This window comes from Scardinius erythrophthalmus (genome assembly GCF_964197995.2).
Source record: "Scardinius erythrophthalmus genome assembly, chromosome: 13".
Lineage (NCBI taxonomy): Eukaryota > Metazoa > Chordata > Actinopteri > Cypriniformes > Leuciscidae > Scardinius > Scardinius erythrophthalmus.
Window position 1 is genome coordinate 7,940,958 of NC_138233.1, and position 22,261 is coordinate 7,963,218.

The 22,261-nt window shown below is 38.1% G+C and overlaps 1 protein-coding gene across 1 annotated transcript in view; it reads left to right on the plus strand.

Moving 5' to 3' along the window:
- Positions 1 to 250: 250 nt before the first annotated feature.
- The window catches only part of stox2b (storkhead box 2b), a gene marked incomplete at both ends in the record, with an annotated part of 70,649 nt that continues 48,638 nt past the window's right edge, over positions 251 to 22,261 (plus strand). Inside the window, one exon of the mRNA XM_081382234.1 lies at positions 251 to 578. Coding sequence (XP_081238360.1) covers positions 251 to 578 — 328 coding nt within the window. The remainder of the gene's footprint in view (positions 579 to 22,261) is intronic.

Below are 22,261 nucleotides of genomic sequence, written 5' to 3' on the forward strand. Positions count from 1 at the left end.
ATCCACCCAGGCCTTTGTTTGGAATAATAATGGTCTTATCCTTTAAATATCACCATAATGTTCTTTTATTACAGCAATTGCATCACCTTATACAGGCAGGTCAAATGAACTAACGCGCAATCGCGCTCTTTGTCTGGTTGCGGGCGCGCGCTCAATCAGTCAATCAATCCGTCAATCAATCAATCGCCTTATTTGCGCTTCCACGCGCGTGGAATGAGTCGAGTCTAACGAAGCATCTTCGAGAGGATCAATGGAGCCTTTCCTGCAGATCGCGCCGCACTCGCTGGCCATCGTGCTGTCGCGCGTCGTGGCGGAGGACGCGCCCGGGGTGACGGAGAGCGAGGAGCCTCCGCACCATCACACCGGCTACGAGATATTCGCCGACTTCAAATCACTGAACATGAAATATTTCTGGAATAAGATGGTGGCCGATGCCATAGCCGAGACCTTTTTCCTGGGCTGGATAGATGAGCATGTTTTACTGATCCAGGGAAAGGAGGATCACCTGGAGGTGTTGAGGGAGGCTTGGATGAGGAGGTCCCTCAAACCACCGCAGGGCTTCGACATCAAATACCTCGGTAAGAATGATCTATATGGTGCATATATGATGTTTATACAACGTTAAAGACTTAAGTCTTTCTCCTGGAGATTCTCATTTAACGAAGTACCATGGTATTTACCATGCGTTTGTACCAGTCATAAGTGCCATTGGTTGTTGTGGACATGTTCTATAATAATGTCATGGCATTGTTTTGCACTGTCATATGATTATCATTCAGTACCATGGTATATCAAAGTACCTTTGAATTTTTATCATGTTGTGCTGTTATGATATTTTTGGACATGCACCATGAATGATAGTGTCATTGTCTTTGGATGCGTGCTGATAATTTTATGGTGTTCTTTGAAGTACATTGTAGCACAATGCAAATATCATGTGGAAATGGCAGTCGTTCAATATTATAATAAATGTCAGAGTACCGTGGAATTATATGTACTTTTTTGGGCATGTACCATTGTAGTGCTATTGTATTGAAAATTTATATTTTCATATTATTCATTGCTGAACCTTGGAACACCATGTAAATACCATTGTTTTTCTACGTTGAAAGTTGGATTTATAGCTGAGATGTAAACTTTTCAAGGTGGTACATCTCCAGTAATATGATTGACCACCTCTGAAACTTAAATTTTTAATGCTTTTGAGTTTGATACTGTCCTAAATTAGTGTCCTCCATTGTGTTTTTTATTTATTTAATATTCCTAGAAAACATGATTTGCTTGTTCTTGCTTTGTTCTGTGATGGGCACTTTACAAATCAATATTTTGAAGTGATTTTGTATCCGAAACCAAAGGCTGCTGCTTATTTATACAGTCAGTCGATAACCTAATGTTTTTGTAGGAAAGTTTTCTGCTTTTAGAATGGCTTACAAGGCCATAGTATCCAGTCTAATGATCTAAAATGTAGAAGTCTTCTTAGTAGACAGGGTGTTGTGAAAACATTCAGATGTGAATTGATGCCTTCCTGCCTTCGAATACTCCTTGCAAATGCAATGTTTTTCAAGTTTCAGACACTGCCATTGTCTTCAGCTGTGAGATATTGAGGAATTTGATCACCTGTAACCTGAAACCTCCTTGTGATCTTTAAGGCAGAGGATGCATGTGCTGTTTGTTCCCCTCTTAAAGGAACAGGCCTTCCCATCAGCATCAGGGTGGTGCTATTGCATTCTGTGAGAATTATAGTCATAAAGGGATTGTTCACCCAAAAATCAAAGTTCTGTCATTTCTCACCCTCATGTCAAACCTGTAAGACGTTCGTTCATCTTCGGAACACATAAAGATCTTTTTGATGAAATCTGAGAGCTTTCTGTCCCTCCATTGACAGCTACACAACTACCACTTTGATGCCTCAAAGAGTTCATAAAGAGATTGCAAAACTAATCCATGTAAATTGAGAGGTTTAGTCCAAATTTTCTAAAGAGACTCAATCGCTTTATTTGATGAACGGATTTAATTTAGGCTTTTATTCACATTTAAACATTGATCAGTGAACATAAACTGAAGCTTAACCAAACCTGCTTGCCGCACAAGAACAAACCTCATTGGTTCTTGCAGAAGCTCAAACGTGCTGTGTAACACGAGAATGAACCTCATTGGTTCTCGCATGTCAAGCAAACATGCTTGAGTTGAGTTCAACATGATTGAATAAAAGCCTAAATTCAGTCTGTTCATTATATAAGGCGATCATGTCTCTTTAGAAAATAATAGGCCTATAGATTAGTTTTGAGATCTCTTATGAACTTTTTAAAGCATCAAAGTGGTAGTTGTGTAGCTGTCAATGGAGGGACAGGAAGCTTTCATCAAAAAGATCTTCATTTGTGTTCCGAAGATGAACATGGGTCTTACGGGTTTGACATGACATGAGGGTGAGAAATGGGGGGAAATATCCCTTTAAGACCTATTAAAGTACTATAAAGAATAAAGTAAAGGTTTTGTTAGTCTCTTTGAATATTTTCTGAGTTTTGAAGTTGTGTATGAAGCTAAGACTCACATCCTCATCAAGACTCCTGACGTTCGGCTCCATTATTCAGACTAATTAGTGCAGAAAACTGCTGTCCCATATTCAGCCCCATGGACACACACTGAGGACAGCAGCGCTCTTTATCTGCCATTACTGCTACTGCAGCTCAGAGATTATGGGACAGGTTCTGTGTATTGTGCATGTTCTTAGCGGAGTGTAGGATAGAGGAAGAAGCCTTGGACCTTGACATATAGTAGCTTTTTGTGAACTGTTGCTGTAGGCATCAGGGATCTCTCTCTCTCTCTCTCTCTCTCTCTCTCTCTCTCTCTCTCTCTCTCTCTCTCTCTCTCTCTCTCTCTCTCTCTCTCTCTCTCTCTCTCTCTCTCTCTCTCTCTCTCTCTCTCTCTCTCTCTCTCTCTCTCTCTCTCTCTCTCTCTCTCGCCCTCTCGCCCTCTCGCCCTCTCTCTCGCCCTCTCTCTCGCCCTCTCTCTCGCCCTCTCTCTCGCCCTCTCTCTCTCTCGCCCCTATTTTTTTGCAGGAGAAAGAGCTATGCTGTATCCATCTCTTTGTGTTTGACATGTCTTGCGGAACAGCTGAGTTGTAGAGGAAAAACCCTCTATTGACGGAAAGAGACATTCTTTGCATGTCTACTTTACACATCTAGCTCGTTTTGATATTACATTAAAGTGTTTAAGACAAGAAAAAGAGTTCAGAAAGTGATAGGTAATGTTTTCAATGGCGTGTGAAAATTCTGATGATCCAAGAAAAGAGAAACCGCATAAGTGTTTAAAGTGGCCTTATGCTTTTTCGAATATTACCTTTCATGCATTGCATTGTGTAATATAGCTGCTTGTGAATGTAAAACATCTACAAAGTTTTAAAGATCCAAGTCAAGTCAACTAAGCAAGCCCAAAACCAAAGGTGACAGTGTCAAGGAACCAAAACTCCATAAAAGTTTCTCCAAAAAACCTTGGGAGAAACCAGGCTCAGGTGGGGGGCAAGTTCTCCTCTGGCCAATGAGTGAACAGTGAATGATTATAATTCAGGCAGCGTTACAGGTTAGAATTCAGATTGGATCGGAACATTCCGAATATTTATCCAGTTCCATCTGGTTGAAGATCGGCGTTATGGATAAGAGTTTGAGGATCAGTGCCGATGGCTGTCGTGTCGATGAGGCCTTCACAGGGGAGAGTCTAGTTGACACAATCTCTGCTGACACTTCAGGGATGCGTTGTTGTCGTGTCTAGGCGCAGGTCCTCCATCTGGTCTGGATCCGGCCCGGATCCGGCTGACTACATGCGTTGTGGTAGGGCTGTGCGATATGACGATGTATATCGTATGGACAATATAAAAAGTCTTGTTTCATATTAAGCTCTATCGTTTATATTGTGGTGTCGCAAACAGCAATCTTACACGCCAACCATGGGGATCATGCAGGCAGAAGCGTGAATAACATGGCGAGTGAAAGGGAGACAGAACCGGGTGGCTCCGAGCAGGAGAAGGACCAGCCAAGACAAACCGAGGAGCTCGTTAACTTTCTATATGTTTGGTTAACTATTTTATTGTGATAATGAATTTGCTGCGGTCAAGTTAGCAATGCTAGAACGTGTGAGGCGTCGGCGCGATCACAGGAATTTCTGTCCTTTTGAGGAACCTGTTACTCCATAATTTATGGTCATACAGATAGAAGCAAAAAATGATTCAAAACTGTAAAGCTTCTGTAAAATACAGAAAACAAGAAACCGTGTCGGTTTCCTTTCCGTGAACTTTGGACCCAATGCTAGGGAGACTACTCCAAAGTTTAGGTCCTAAATTGGAGAATGATCTACCGCCTGCAGTTGATTTTGATATTCTAGGTATATTATCAACTGGCCAGAATTTTAAGATCGCGAGACGTAAAGGACTATAATGCATTAAGAGCTCGCTCAAGCACTGGGGAGCTAAACTATTTAGTGCTTTGTAAGTAATCAGCAATATTTTAAAATGTATATGATGTTTAACAGGGAGCCAATGCAGTGTTGACAGAACCAGGCTGATGTGGTCAGCGATTGAATTGAAAGCAGGCGTCTATCAGCGGATCCCTAATATATCCACTGATAGACTGATCCGCTGATAAGATGCCTGCTTTCAAGCGCTCCCGTGTGTATCTGTGCAAGCTCTCAGTGAAGACTTTTTTTTTGAAGCATTGATCATTGTAGCCAATCACAGACTTATATGTTGAGAGCGTGAACACAATGACCAATCAGAGGTGTTTAAGAATCCGTTCAGCAGCGCTCAAACCGCTGACAGAGAAGGCTATACTATACATGTGGACCATGTTTGTTGTCTAGAATTATTCACAGAGCACATAAAATGCCTATAATCATTTTGACTCCTTTCATTTTGAATCCTTTTTCACCCAACCATCAATTTTTGTTCATTTAAAACCTGGCCGTTTTTAATGTTATTTTATTGCAAAGAAAAAGTGCATAGTGCTGCCAATTTTATTTGTTGCTTGCCAGTTTTCAATATAAAACTTCATTCATTCTTTCATTCATACAACTTGGAGAAATGATTTCAGTGTGTGTATCAGTACTTTTTGAACATTTTCAGCAAATTTATCAATACCATGATAATACTGATAACCGTGATCATTTTGGTCACTATAATAATCGTGATATAATTTTTTTTTATTCAGTTTCATCTCTAACAACTCAGAGCACTTTAGAAAAAAAACATCTGTTCCTTTGTTTGCACTAAACTTTGATCCTGAAATGTTAAAAGATGGCTTTTAGCTTTCTTTGTATCGTCTCAACCTGAAAGCCAGTGTTAGAAGATGTGATATCTTAAGCTCAGATAATATTAGGGTGTGCAGTACAGTTATGCAGATTATGCACTTTTTAAAATGGTAGCTTTTAAATTACAAATCTTACTTTTTGGAAAATTGTACCGTGACTCAGGCAAGCATGTCTTAACAACATTACACACAGTGTGTGTATGTGTGTGTGTGTGTGTGTGTAAGATTGAGACATTTCTGATTTGCCCGTGGCTGTATGAGGGTTGTGTGGTCTCACCTGTGTGCATTGTTTCCAGTCAGCTCTCTCAGGTGTGTGTGTGTGTGTGTGTGTGTGTGTGTGTGTGTGTGTGTGTGTGTCTGTCTGTACAGGTTGAATCCGGGGAGGGGGGAGAAGGCCATGCCCTCAACTGACTATTCTGCTCGTAAATCTTACCCTGGTTTGAGATTTTCCTGTGCAATGATCCAAGACCTTTTTATTGCACTGAAATCCTGAGCTCAGTAATTATAAGAGAAACTAGAAACCTTCTCAGAACAGTGTAAGAGCAGCACTAATCTCACTTTTAAGGCAGTGATGCTAAGCATTGCTTTTAACTCACGACCATGCACTTTAGAGCAAATTTATAGTTTCCTTTCTCAGCCTATATGTTTCAAAGTATAATTAGCTTTTTTTTTTCACCATGCACGCGCACACACACACATGATGTAGCATTTCTGTAAATTAAAAAACTAATTTTAGACATTTTAGTTTTACTATTGCATTGCATTTTCCATATTGCTGCTGCATGTGAGCAAAGCAATAAGCTGATTGTTTATAAAGCATGTAGAAGGATCGAACATAAGCAGTCTGCTGTCAAAGAGTTTAAGCCAATCACAGGGTAATGAAGGAGCTGATCCATTTACCTCATGGGTTTAGTTGCATGATATCTTTTTTACATTTTATTCTAGTTTTGTAAAGAAAGCATAACATAAGACTTTTGACCAAGAAATCACGAGATTTGACTTTTGACTAGTAGTGTATAAATAAAGCTTTTTAATTATAAATGCTGTGAAAAAAATGTCACAGTGAAAAAAAACTTAATAATCCCAAAATAGGCTTTATTATCTTTAAGCAGAATCTAATTTCTTTTTTATTTTTGGGTGAAATATGACCCAGACATGATTTTTGAGAGGTTCTGTGAGATTCACCCGGATTTTAGTATCAGTGAAGGTCCGCATTTGAGGAAAGTAGATTCCATCCCATTCTGTTTGGCTCGTGTTGACATGGCAACCTCTGTTGATTGGCATCTGTTCGGATGTGGTTAAATGCGGGTTGCAGTAGCTATACTGGTATGGCATCTAGTTAGTGATTTATGGATGACTAACACCAGTCAGACACATTCCAAAGTGCCTGGTTTGTCGGAGTCATTGATTCATACATCCAGTCATGCATTCGTGGAGAGGTGGATGTTGGTCAGATTGCTTAAAAAGATGGCAAAATATTGAACCATAATGATATTTAATAACAGGTTTTGACAGGCTTGATTTAGGTGAATTAGGAATTACAGTATTACTGTGGATTAGGCTGGTAATCCGTAACTGGACTAATGCTAGAGAGGCAGGGTTGATGGTGACTCGGTTTGATGTGACTCGTCACATGGACAAAAGGCCGTCACAAAGCTGATAAATACCAGAGTGGTGCGGTGGTGTCCGTGGTAGTCCCAGCGGTGAGGTCATTCTCCTCTCATCCACTTAAGATGGATCAGAAGCAAGCTAGCCTAGCGAGCATTGAGGCGAGTTGTGCACGGCTCCCTCTGCTGGTGCAGTACTGAGAAGATTCATCAAGTGCTTTGCACACTAATCTAAATCCGCCTTACTCATGGCAATCGAACACATCCTGTGATTGCATACATGGTAATGCCTGGAGATTTACCTAAGAGGCTTCATGTATGGGTGAAATTATTCTTGCTTGCTGTTGGATTGTGATTGTGAGCGTATATTTGAATGATGTCGAACATCATCTGACCACACAGATATGGGCTAGTGCTTAATATTACGGTTTCAGGGAATTTAATGCTAGTGAACGGTAAAGTCAGCATGAAATCAAAACGGTCTTAATCTTAATCCTACTTTTATTATTCCAAAGATAGCCATTATTTAAGAGTTATTTAATGCTAGTCAAAGTAGAACATAAAAAATAGGGTTTCATGTTGACTTGCATTGGTGGCTCAGTTCTGTGCATTACATATTCATGTCTCTATATGCAGTATGTCTTTTTTAACTTTTTCTCATATAAACATTACACTTCAATCAGATGTACATCAGATACTTTATCGAATATCTTCATATCAAAAACATACACACACAACATACAAATATATGCCTATACATACACCATACAGTCGTGTTAGCCGTACTTCTACTCATCAGAAATGTAAAACATTTTTTTTTTTTTAACAAAACAACAACAAAAAAGAGGAAAAGAACTATGTACATGTAGGGAGTAGTCTTTCTGGGCATTCTAAATATTAACTAGAAAATAAAATCAGGTCTTTGAGATGTTGCATATTTGGTCCATTTTTTCCAGCACAAAGCAAATTGTTCCAGTTTATGATTTAAAAATGCTGTTATCTTCTCCAATTTGTAAATGTCCATTGTAATTTCCATCCACGCATTTAGGGTAGGGCTCTCGTGTGACAACCATTTTTTGGTAAAGCTCTTTTTTACAGCCACCAGCAATATATTCATTAAATATTGATCTCTTTTTAACCATTCTTGAGGTATATATCCAAAATATAAGGTTTTACTATCAAATGATATCACACATTTAAAAATATATTGTAAAGCATTATGTATTCCTCTCCAATAATCCTTAATAACAGCGCATAATGGTTTGCATTTTGGTTTCCACAGTTTCTCCCGCATATAGAAGCATTACTACCATGATTTCTGAGAGGGTGTAATAAAATATCTTATAGTCTCATTAGAATTTTAAAAGTTTAAATTTTAAACTCACTTTGTAAATCATATTGTTTTCTTTTGATTATAACCCTAAGGTTGAATTAAATAATTCCTCTACTTTGGTTTGAGCAGTTATTGCCCTTCAAAATGCAAACACATATACACACACACACACGCACACGCACGCACTCACACGTCTGGTTTACTATCTTTGTGAGGACATTCCATAGGCGTAATGGTTTTTATACTGCACAAACTGTATATTCTATTCTCTTACACTGCCCCTATCCCTAAACCTACCCATCACAGGAAACATTCTGCATTTTTAAAAAAAACACTGCTTAGTATGTTTTTAAAGCCATTTGAAAAATGAGGACCCCCAAAATGTCCTCATTTTTCCGAGTGTCCTCATATGCAGGTGTGTTATAAAAATGTCCTCAGTTGTCATGAAACACACACACACACACACACACACACACACACACACACACACACACACACACACACACACACACACACACACACACACACACACACACACACACACACACACACAGGAACATAGTGTTAGTCCTGGGTTTGACATTTTATGGTTTTGGTTTTTCTCACTCATTCCAGGAATCTGCATGATAATGTTTCAGGCTGTTAACTAATCAGTTCAGGCTGACCTCCTGATGTAATGTAAATATCATGAGCATATTTCTAGAAATGCGTACATAAATTGCAACACAAGATATATTAATCTTTTAAAAGTGTCAGAGTTCAGAGATGACTCTGTTGCTGTGGTGTTGGCCTGCTTCTCTCCACTAGAGGGCAGAGTCAGATAGAGATTCATCATCAATAATAAGAGCATCTCTGGTTGGACTAACAGGACTGCTGTTGCAGAGCTTGAATGCTAAACTTGATTGTACATAATGTTTAAAAGAAATACATATTTGGAGTAGCCTATATTAATTAGTTTTACCATTTGAATGTCCAGTCTACTTTGGCTGATTATGTTTATACTTTTCATAGCTTAATCTCAACATCATTACAAGAATAACACTATTATCAATAAGATTTTGCTTTTTTACTCTGCTTTCACAGTGCTCATAACAATCATGTTTTCATCCTGTTTTATACCCAAAGTTAAGATTGTTGTAACATTTTCTATGTTTCCTTTTTGCTTCTAATTACAAATACATATTGCAGTGGTATTACCATGGTAAATATCACCCCAAATTTTTTGTTAGTATAAAATGGCAAAAATGTGACAACCATCTGCTACTATTGTATCTTTGAAGTACTTTGGAATGAACATTAAAGGGATAGTTCACCCAAATGAAAATTCGGTCGTCATTTACTCACCCTCAAGTTATTCCAAACCTGTATGAGTTTTCTTTCTTCTGTTGAACACAAAACAAGATATTTAGAAGAATGTTGGTTACCAAAAAGTTGATGGATCCCATTGACTTTCATAGTAGGAAAAAAAAAATACAATGGAAGTCAATGGAGCCCATTAACAATTTAGTTATTGACATACAAAATATAATCTTTTCTGTTTAGCAGAAGAAACAAATTTGTACTGGTTTGGAACAACTTGAGGGTGAGTAAATCGTGACCGGATTTTAATCCCATTAATGTTCCTTCCAAAGTACTTCAAATATACTATAGTAGTAGATGCTTGTCACATTTTTGGCGTTTTATACTCTCTTCTCAAACAAAACTTCCACTCTTCTATGTTTGACCCTCAGTGAAGCAACGTTTGTGTGTGCTTAATAATTGCTTTCCATATTCATTGAGTCTGTCTCTCATTTGATTAATAGTATTTATCTTATGTAGCCCCGCTCCTTTTCAGCGTCTTGTCCTGTTTGTATTGCCACAGCATGAAGGTAAGATCTTATGCACAGTTTAAAATCTTCCCAGTTTACTGACATTTATTATGACATTTGCTTCAAATATGTCAATGCTTATGACAACTTTTGTTAAAGGTGCTCTAAGCCAGCGATTCCCAAACTGTGGTCCGCGGACCACTAGTGGTCCGTGAGGGTACTGCAGGTGGTCCGTGGAAAGGCAAAATGAAATATAAAATAATATTTTTTTTACCTTCATTTTACCAGGAAATTCACATAAAAAAAGTAAAAAGAATATGTAGGCCTATATTGATGTAACATTTTAATTAAATTGTCAAGTTATTGTGTGATTACTAAAAAAGCCTAGTGGTGTTCGGCCGTGACATTCAAGTTTGTGCCGTTAGAACCACAACATTGGTTCGGTGGATAGCAACAGGTTCTCTGAAGAGAAAAGGGCAGTGTTGCCAGATTGGGCGGGTTAAAAAGGGTTTGGGCGGGTGGACAAAATTTGGGCTGGTTTGGTATCAGTTCGGCGGTTTTCAAACATCTACATTTTAAAGTCTAATTGGTTAAAAAACTAAAATAAAGTGTGCATGTAGTCCATAAAATCAGTCATCATGACATTACTGTACACACACGCCCATGCAGAGTCAGCTGGCATTGGTGTTGACATCACCGACGAGCACGCACTTTTAGCCAATCAGCGATCAGCAGGCAGATGCGATTGAGCGCGATAAGTTGTAGCTGTATATTCAAGTGATGGCTAATGCCTCTACTAAGTTGTATGTACACAGTAAAGAGTGAGATAGTGAGCAAATCTAAAAATGTACACGTGGTGGGATATATCGATGGTGACTATAACTCTGAGAGGAGAGCACAGTTATGTCCATGGTCATGTGCACACTAGCCTAACCGTACCAGACATCGGCAACTTTACACCGTCCAGACTGCACTATACTCGCCCCTGACACCTGCTGAAAAAGGTTTGAATCAACGATGAATCAGTTTTGACTGCTAAATTCTGCGTTATGTTCTGCAATGTGTACTTCCGAGGGTTAAAGTCATCGGTTCATTTCTTGATTGCCGTTTTGACAGTGTCCATCTGGACATTTTAGTCATATTGGCTAATTCTCCTTAATTATTGCCGTTTTGATCTGTTTTCCTGGATTTTTTTATTTTTTATTTTTTTTTTTTTTATCATTGTTATTTGTTTTAAGGAGATACAAATTGTGCTTATCAACCTTGAATGACATGGTAATGAAATTATATCATATTATTTTGGCAGTAAAATTTTGGGCGGTTTTTTCTTGTAGTGGGCGGGTTTTGGTGAGCTTTTGGGCTGGAAATCACCGTTCCAATCTGGCAACACTGGAAAAGGGCAGAGGCAAATATTATCTCATTATCACATCACACGCATATCCTTTAATGGTGCGTTCACACCGGACGAAATTTCGCTTCAAACTTTTGTTTTGACGCGGGAATTGATACAAAGTGGTCAAGCGTATCACTAGACGGGGCAGGCGCGATTTTGACATATGATCCCTTTTTGAATTTGACGCGCTCGCGTCCGGTGTGAACGCACAGTTAGGCATAGGCAGTTTATATGAAACGAAATGTTTATAAATGGAATGAATAAGGCCTGTTATTATTTTAATTTCCAGTTAGTTTCTTGATCTCGCGTTTCTGAAATGTTTTGCGGATGTGCTCTTAAGTGGACAAACTCAAGCCTAGGTACTTTTTGAGGAGTTGTAAAATTCTGAAGATTAATAATCCCCTAAAATCACCAAAGGTTTTGAAATGTTGACTATATTCCAGTGTTCTTATTACTGTATAGATTTCATACTCCATTGCTATGGAAATAAGCCTGTTGTTCAAATGAACCTGATTATGCCCTCGGGCGCTTGAGTAAATAAATAAATTAAATATGTGGCAGCCGTTGTGTGCAGTAAACTTTCTTTTAACAAGCCTGTTGTACTGATGTGATGACCAATGATAGTTTTAGAGCTAGTAAGCCTATTTAGAGGTGCAGATTAATTCAGGTAGGACTCTGTGTAGACATATTTTATTATGTGTATTATGAGGTGGTCCGCGAAAATTCTTGATTACAAATAGTGGTCCACACACACAAAAAGTTTGAAAACCCCTGCTCTAAGCGATGTTGGGTGACGTCACTTTTTGTTGACGTTCGAAGTATTGTCAAACAAAACCGAGGCTAGATCGACCCTCCCTCCTCCTCCTCCTCCTCCTCATCCCGTCCCCTCCCCCTCCCTCCAGTGCTTCCTGAAACAGTCATGAACCATTTAGAAAAACCAAACTGGATGTACCCACCTGTCCAGCAAAAACAGAGCCAACTGAATGTCGGATTGGAAGCCCTTCTGCCGGCGGAGTTCTTGCCACCTTTTGAACGCTTTTCCGATGTAAATTCAGGACTTCGCGACTAGGGATGGGACGATACACTTAAACTCACGCTACGATGCACCTCGATATGCCAGGGTCACGATACGATACGTCACGATACGATATCAAAAAAGAAAAAAAAAATTACTGTATAACAACAACTTTATTATGGTGACGTTGAAGGTGGTGGTTCATGTTTGATGTGTTGGATGTGGTGTACGGAATGACAGCATGGCATAGCTTAGACAGTCTTAAGGCCATTGAACACTGAGTCCGAAATTTTCGTATGCGTTTTTTCGTGTTCGTCAGCCTTAAAATTTGTCACGCACAGAAACCTTGCACACTGAGTCCGATGCGTATTTATTAAACCTTTGCGCAAAAAACCCCGCAAAAAATACTAAATGGATTCGTCAAGCAGTGAGGATGATTTCGTTGCCCTCTTTCTTCTTAAAAAGAGAAAAAGAAAGAGGAAAATATTGGGTCCATCCAATCCATTTATATTACACTGTTTTCTATTGCAGGTGCTCACCGAGACTGGGGTTCGAATCCAGCTAAAGCCAACTTTTTGTAATATTTATTATTGAATTAAATAAGCATTCTTTTTGAATGCATACTGTTCCAGTGTCAATAAAATATACATATTTTATTACATATACTACGCAAATCATGCAGCAGTGCCATCTATCTTTATTTCGCGATCCATTTTTTTCGACCTCGATGCGTTTCGTCACGTTTTGTATCGCGATATTTCGTCAAACGATATTTCGTCCCATCCCTATTCGCGACGCGTTCCTTCTCCTTTTCCCTATTCTTTGTTATTTGTTCATCGGAACGGAGCTTTGCTAGAGAGTGACGATATCGTATTGCAATAGGTAACACCTCAAAGTCAATACCAAATCAAAACTAGTTAGCACATTATTTGTAATTGAAAGGGTTCAATGACAATATGGTTACATTTAAAATAGTTATAAAATAGATGTATGAGATGAAAAAAACTTATACCATGTCTCTTTGGCCGTGTGTCGGCCATATCAAAATTCTCAAGAATATGACATTTTTACGTTGGTCGTTCTTAGGACATCTCTCCTCTAGCTAACTTCCCTCTTCATGCTTCTCTCTCCTCCACTCCCAACACCCCCCTTCATGTGCACGCACACTAACCCCCCCAACCCCCAAATCATTCTTGTCGGTTATTGGCTGAAACACTGTTTGTTATGTTTCGTGGTCCAGGCTGGACCAGTTTGTTTTTCTTGCCGTTTGTGGAGCCTGGGCTGCCTACAGAGATCGCGTTTTTTTACAGTGTGTTCAGGGGACAGGCAGCTAGCGGATAGTGAGGAGATGTTTGCTGGATGTGACAAAAAAGGTTTTGGCCTAAAAAAAACGTGTGACGTCGCTTAGAGCACCTTTAACTCTACAGTAAGTAAATCCAGCCAGTTACTCTTCGACAGCGATGCCATGGAAATATACAGGGCTACCGCAAAAATGGAAGTTCAAAGATAAGTCTAAAGATTGCTGCACGCTTGTTTCTCTGGTGCATAAGGTCTACAGATAATCAATAACAGTCCAGTGTGACTTGATTCCAGCAGACGTGAATGAGGAATCAGCTGTGTGATTGATTGTTGTCCTGTGACGTTAGACATTTAGTGCATTCGAATTGGATAGTTAGTTTGATCATTTGTTTCTGATATTCCGGGAAAATATCTGAAGAATGAGCGCAGGCAGCATCATGTTAAAAAATCTCTCAAACACCACGGAACAATATATTTTGAATGAATTTGATTAGAAAATGGCACTTAAAACCATTTCATGAAGACAGACTGACAAGCCTATTGATAATGCTTCTCATTTCACATCCTCTCCGATGTGTTTTTAGTGGAGTCTTTAATTCTTTGAGTGGAACTAAATGCATTTGTAAAGAAAAGTTTTCTAACTTAAAACATGCAGGCATACGGGGAACATGAGACTGTATTTATGAAGTCATTATGTGATGTCAGACCATGTTTAAGATGCATTGTAAAGGACTAATGCATCACATGTTGATGGTTTGTTCTTTTCACTTCATCTGCCTTGATGGATGTGTGACAGTGAAGCTCTGGTTTGGATTTATTTTGCTTTTCAACAGCACAACTGGATTCAAGTGAATGTGTCCAAGATCAGCCTGTATTCTGTTTTCATTTGTGATTTCCATCCGTTTCAACATTCTTCCGATGCTTAATACTATATGCTCTAAAAAACATTTGTGGGAAGCTTAAAATGTATTTTACCAGAAAAGATTCATTGTGTAATCTCTTGAGTAAGCTCTCTTATTTGAAATGTTATAGAAAATAACCCAAAGTGACCCATTTGCAACAGAAGGATCCTCTTTCTTGCCCACTTTTTCATGTCAGACGTGTTGTTGAAATTGTTTTCTGTGACATGAGGTTACAACACAATTTATGTTATTTGTTTACGATTTAAAATACTCAAGCATTTTTTTCGACACTCCTCTCCACACACTAAATTTACACAGAATATTTAATTATTTTGAAGTGTGTACTACTGCCTAGTAAAATGATGTTTCAATGAATATACTGTTTTTTTTGTTTTGTTTTTTTTAACAATAATTATTAAAAAAACTACCTTTCAAGAGTTTTGGGTCAGTAAGGTGTTTTTATGCTCTTATGCATATTTGATCAAAAATAAAGTAAAACAGGAATGTTGTGAAATTTCTAATATGCTGATTTAAGAAACATTTCGTATTATACATGTTGAAAATATTTTTGCAACTTAATGTTTTTGTGGAAACTTTCATGTTTGGAAGTTCAAAAGAACAGCATTTATTTGATATAGAAATATTTTTGTAACATTAGAATTGTCACTTCTCAATTTAATGTGATTTTGCTAAATAAAAAGACTAATTTATTAAAAAAAATCTTACTGAATCTTTCTTTCTTTTGAATGGTAGTGTGTATTTTAATATTAATTATCAAATAATAGCAAGCACAAGCAGAGACTTCTGTGAACAGTTCTTTAGTGTTGATGCAAATGATTTGAGTTTAGAACTGATTCACATAAATTATTCAAACTTACCAACTTTAACAATATTCTGATGCCAGAAAGTTTTGTTAAGCTTTAGAAAAAAATATACAAATAATATGATTAATCCTGCTGCTTGATTTTATTTCACCAGCATTAATATTAAATATTGTATAAATATTGGGAGTGAATACACAATAAATATTGCTAATATTTATTGTATAAATATTGGGAGTGAATATACAATAAAAATTGCTAATATTTTATGAATGTTTTCTGTCGCCTATAGTCCTTCAACACACTTGCCCTTCATTCAGCGTCGCTCCAATGGGGTTCCATTCAGTCATCTGGAAGACATCCTGTTAGCTCTATGGAAACTGCGGAACAGGGGACACTGGCCAAATAATTCCGGAACTCAATCCCAGGTCTTCTCTCACAGAAGGAAAACAAAGCTTTAAATTCTTGGCTCAGATTTCTTTGTTTTCTTTTGCCTTGTGACCTGGAGTTATGAATGGGCTGCTCAGGCAGGCCAGATGACATTCACACATTCACACACTGGCTTTCACTCACTTGTGTCCTCACTACTCTGTCTCTTTCTTTCCTAGAAGTTCAGGGTGGTCTCCGAATTTGGAGGGTTAGATGATTTCTTGGCCAGAAAAGAGGCTCAGAAAAGTATGAATGAGGTAGATTTTTATATTTTCTAGAAGTCAGAAAAGTCAGTGTAGGTTAAGATGTTCTAGGTGGTTGTGAGGGTGTTGCTAAGGGCTTGCTTGCTTGTCTCTAGATATGGCGGTCATCTGCAAGGCGCTTTGAAATGGACTAGAAACAAGTAGCGTTTGAAATATAACATGTCTTGGCCATTCTGGACAAAGCAGTTAGGCTTTTCCAAGAAAATATCCACCATGCCTCAAACAGTTCATAGACTAACATAATCCAGCCAGTTAGACTGAGCTTGAACGTTGTGCGTTCTCAAATCGCCTTCTCCAGTGAGTGAGAACAAAATCATCAGGTTTTCATTATTCCAGGCAGCACTTTTGTGCCGGAATAAAGAGCAGCCTGTCTTTTGATAATGATGATTATACAGTAATGACTATCACAACAATGACACAATACGTAGCTGGGATTTGTACCCTCGTTAAATAAAATGATGTATATGAAAAGCTTTTCAGCTTGTTGGAACACACCCTAGTCACACACACCATCTGTGTGTGTGTGTGTGTGTGTGTGTGTGATGACTTGTTATTCTAGTTGATTAAAGCATTGATTACAGCTATTTTTAAATGTATAGGTTGCCAGTTTGCTGCAGGGTGTTGGCAGATCAATCTTTATCATCCATTTTCTGGATAAGAAACAATGCAATAAATGAGTAGCTCACTCAAAATAATACCCATTTTGTCATTTTTTTTAACCTTGTCGTTCAAACCCTAAATTATTTCCTTTCTTCTGTGAAACCCGACAGAAGGCAGTATGTCAGCACTGCTCTTTGCTTTAAAATGAGCATGGATGATCAAAAAGGCTAAAAAGCATGAAATAATAAAGTATCATAAAAGTATCATAAAAGTAGCCCATGCAACTTGTGAGCCGTATACCAGTTCTAATGTACCTATTTGATATTTTTGTGTTTGAAAATTTCGAGTTTTTTTTTTTTTTTTGATGCATTAAATTCATCAAAAATATATATTATTCTATACAATTTTATAATTTCTTATAAATACATTGTGTATACACAATATTATCTTTCAAAAGTTTGGGGTCAGTAAGATTTTTAATACCACTATTCAGCAAGTATTCATTAAATTGTAAATCAAAAGTGACTGTAAAGACTAGCCTACGTTTACAATCCAATTATAATGGAATTTGTCAATATCGCGAATAAACTTTACTTCATGTAAACAAATACTTTGATCGAACTAATGTGATTAAGCTCATAACCATAATCGCTAAACTCTGTCAACACAACTCACTGCACAGTCTCTGCTCCTTATCTTCATCTTGAGATGATGCGAAGAACGTGACGGCAGTGTAGGCAACCTCAGTTACAGCACCATTGCTACTATGTTCATCACAGCACCGAATAATATCCAATACGTCCATAGAAGTGTGTTTTGTATTTGACTTAAGAGAACTAAAACCGTGGCCATTGGCCAGTAATGCACCTATTGTATGTGAGTACATCATTTGTGCTATGCATTGGGGTATGTGACGAATGGTGGTAAAAATAACCACACTTTTATAGCGAATAATGAAAATAGCATGTCAACTGGAGCTAAGAGTTTTGCTTGTCATGTAAACATCTTACTGCGATTAAGTCCTTACTGTAGTTATTATATATATATATATATATATATATATATATATAAAAGATTTAAAAAAAACGCATTATTGGTTCACATGGAAACATAAGGATTTATAATGTTACAAAAGATTTCTATTTCAAATAAATGCTGTTCTTTTGAACTTAATTTTTTTTTTTGCAGGATTTTTTGACAAACTGAATCTCAGTTTCCACCAAAATATGAAGCACCATAACTGTTTTCAAAATGGATAATAATAAATGTTTCTTGATCAGCAAATCAGCATAGAATGATTTCTGAAGGATCATGTGACACTGAAGACGGAGTAATGATGCTGAAAATTCAACTTTGATCACAGGAATGAATTACATTTTTAAAAATACTAAATTAATCATTTTAAATTGTAATACTGTTTCACAATATTACTGTTTCAGTGTATTTTTTATCAAATAAATGCAGCTTTGGTCATCATAAGAGACAAAAGAAATCAAACTGATACTGACCTAATCCAGTGACTTCTAAACTGCAGAACATCTCTTTTTTTGGTGTTTCTTTGAAGAAAGAAAATAATAAATGGTCAGATTGACACCAGGGTGAGTTAAATGATGACAAAATGTTCATTTTTGGGTGAACTATTCCATTAATTCCTTAAATACTCTGTCAAGTCTAACATATAATGAAGATATGTATGCCTTTGTTATTGCTTAGTGCATTTTAGGCGATTGTGAGAACAATTTCTCACTTTTTAAGCGTTTGCACATGTCTAAGCTGTATTTTTATGAAACTGAGCTGTGTTGTTTTAAATCGGAGCCTAAAAAAGGCTTTATTTTCTTTCATTTTATTCTATTCTGCCATGATGGTGTGTTTCCAAACTACACACAGCTGAGCTGAAATTGCCCTCTTCCAGAATGTCTGCCGAAAGTTACAACAAAGCAGGGACTCTTAAATCAACCCTGGATGCGAGTCTGGCACCGGACCCCAGGAATAAATTACTAAAATATTATATTGCTCAAATCATGATGAAGTTTCCTCTCCGGGCTGCGGGCCAATGCCCATGTGCTGCGCCGCTGTTGAATCGGAAGCAGTGGAGATCACAACATATCGATGACCATATCTCAGACGATCCTGAATCTCAATGAATCATTCAAGAGAAAGACAGGACTCTTGTTTAAGATTTTTTTGGACACTGCTCAAATTGGCCTCGCCAAATGTATGGTGCACTCATTATGACTTCTACGATAAAACTTTCGGCACTGCGCTCATTGCCAAACCATGATTAGCCTTGGCGAGGATCGCTACGAAGCCCTCGGAGAGACACGGCGTATATTAATGCCAGCCAAGTGCTTAACTTAACGCCACGGTGCCACGCTGAAGGTTTGGACCGAAGTGCTTTACAATCAGACCATGAAAGTAGTGCTCTGCACGATTGAAGCCAGAATACATTGATTCTACGGTGATGATTATGAGCGAGCAACTCAACAAAGACGTTGCGGTCATCTTTCGGCTGTGAAATGGCAGGGGGGCAATAGAGATAGCTGTTCCTGCTCGTTCCCGGTGCCTTTGAAGAGCAGAGGGGTTTCCCTTTAATTGCTTGGATTTCAATCGACTTCACATGATGGATTCTGTTTGAAACTGCTGTGCCGAGCTCTCTAATGAAGCAGCGAGGAGCGAGCGGGCCCTCGTTCGGTGGCAGGCTGCCTGACTGAAGCTGTCGTTCGTGCACAGGCGACCTAGTTGCATAAATTCAGCGCAGAGTTCGAACCGAGTTCACCGCCACTTTCACAGCTATTGATCTCGCAGGCTGATCAGACGTCCCATTTATTTTTTTGTTATGCTGTATTTTTAATGATGCATCTTGTATTCTCTGGAAAAACATTGTTGTTTCCTTTTTTTTTTTTTTTTTTGAGAAAATTGAGATTTCTGCTCTGTTCTGCTCTTTTTAGGTTTGACATCTCTGAAACGTTTTATTTTTTGCTGTGATGTTTGTACTAACAGGCAAAATGGCAAAAAAAACACCTCATGAAAGCTGTGGAAAACATGCCATCAACAGATCTATATTTCTGGTTCTACTTTAGTACCATCATGACATTTTGCATTATGACATTATTTTCTGGACAAATAAGCACCCAAAATCAGAAAAACGATCAGAAAAAAAATGCGTTTTTTTTCATGCGACCCTTCATGTAGTTAAATCATTAGATCTGACCCGCAAATCAGTTTTTGCTTTCTGCATTTTGTTACCCTGTTACAAGGGTGAAAGGCTTCATCCTGTCCTCTAGAGGGAAACAAAGAGAGGAAATTTAAGGTTTTAAGGTTTCCCAAAAATGTTAATTGTCATTTACTCACCCTCTTTTTTTCTTCTTCAGTGGAACAGAAGTTTTTTTTGTTGTTGTTTTTTTGTCCATACAATGCTTCAATGTTGTTCCCAGCATTCTTCAAAATATTGTCATCCAGGTTTGACACTACATGAGGGTGAGTAAATCATGATGGGACTTTAATTTTTGGTTGGAGTATAACTTTAAATGCTCTCTTAAAGTTGACATGAAATCAAAATTGACCCTATTTACTTTGTTAGTGCATATTACTAGTCTTGTGGTGAACAATTAATCCGTGCATATTACTAGTCTTGTGGTGAACAATTAATCCGTGCAAGTTAATACACAGAAATTCTTTTTTTGCCGTGATAATCTTTAATCAAAATCTGAAAAGTTACTTCCGGTCTGGAATGCCGTTCCATTTCTGATGACGTCAGTTTGACGGCTTGGGTTGAAAATGCTTAAAGGGTTAGTCCACCCAAAAATGAAAATTCTGTCAGTAATTACTCACCCTCATGTTGTTCCAACCCCGTAAGACTTTCGTTCATCTTCGGAACACAAATTAAGATATTTTTGATGAAATCTGAGTGCTGTCTCACTCCTCCATAGGCTTATGGACACTATAACTTGCTGGCCCAGAAAATGTATTAAAGACATCGTTAAAATAGTCCAAGTGACTCCAGTGGCTCAATCTTAAGTTTATAAAGCGACAAGAATACTGTGCGCAAAAACAAACAAAAATAACGACTTTATTCCACTTTTCGTTTCCTTCTCTCTGGACCTCGAGTTTTTTTTACGTAGTGTAATAGCGTAGCGCGTCTGTGTTTCACGCCACCACGTCACACATGACCAGAGTCGGCCAATAGTGAGTCTACGTGGTGACGTGAAACACAGACGCGCTAGGCTTAAACACTACGTAAAAAGACTCGAGATCCAGAGAGAAGGAAATGAAAAGTGGAATAAAGTCATTATTTTTGTTTGTTTTTGCGCACAAAAAGTATTCTCGTCGCTTTATAAACTTAAGATTGTTAATATAGTCCAAGTGACTCCAGTGGCTCAATGGCTTTAATACATTTTCTGGGCCAGCAAGTTAAAGTGTCCATAAGCCTGCAGGAGAAGTGATCCAGCACTCAGATTTCATCAAAGATATCTTAATTTGTGTTCCGAAGATGAACGAAAGTCTTACGGGGTTGGAACAACATGAGGGTGAGTAATTACTGACAGAATTTTCATTTTTGGGTGAACTAACCCTTTAACCACTCCCCTCAAACCGTTAGTCTGCAATGAGCAGAGATGGAGAGGAGGAGCGCAAAGTAAAACCCTGCCCCCTGTTCAATATTCCGTTCACTTGGAAATTCGTCACAACACTGGAGAAAAGTCGTTTTCAACTTCCGGTTCACGGGGACTTTAAGGAGGCAAATTCTCACTGCACCAACAGACGCTGACAAATGGCAACAGAGGTCGGCTCTCGTTTTTGCCAATTGAACATGTTGAATCGTGTTTGTCAAGTGTCTGTCGGTGCGATGTGAATTGGCCTTAATATAAAAGCTTATTATAAGCCTAAAATGCAAAAAAGCAGTTGTAGCCTAGGTGACGACAACAAACAAGCTTGAGTACTTGCATCTGTCAAAAAAGTTTGGGTTACGTGTGTCTACACCAGACGCGAGTGAAACTAGATCGCTCCCATTATAATCAACAGAGCTGTCCAAACTGGAAGCGGCTGTTCAGTTGGCGTTCGCCGCCTTTCTGTTTTTTATGTAGTAGTCTGTCTGAAAATTACTTTATTTACATACATGTCTGAATTGATAGTCCTTTTATATTAAACAGTTTCTGAGTGTTACATAAATGTAATTTGAGTTCGAAAGTTGACACATGCTAACTTTAATAATGACAAGAATTATAAAACTGAACAGAATGATTTTCTTTACTGTATTACAGAAAACTATATCTTGGAATTTTTATTTTGCGTTTAACAAACCTGTCAGGCAGCTTCAGTTCTCTCTGTTAAAGCCATGCTTTTGTAAAAGTCCAGCCTGTTGAAAGATGTAAAACAGGATTACAGATAGTTTGTGTGTGGTTTCAGGGAGTGTGAGCGATAAAAGTTTCCCCAGAAGGCAAGAACTCAGGGATGGCCAAACACATGTCAGAATGCCAAGATGTATGTGATTTGTTGA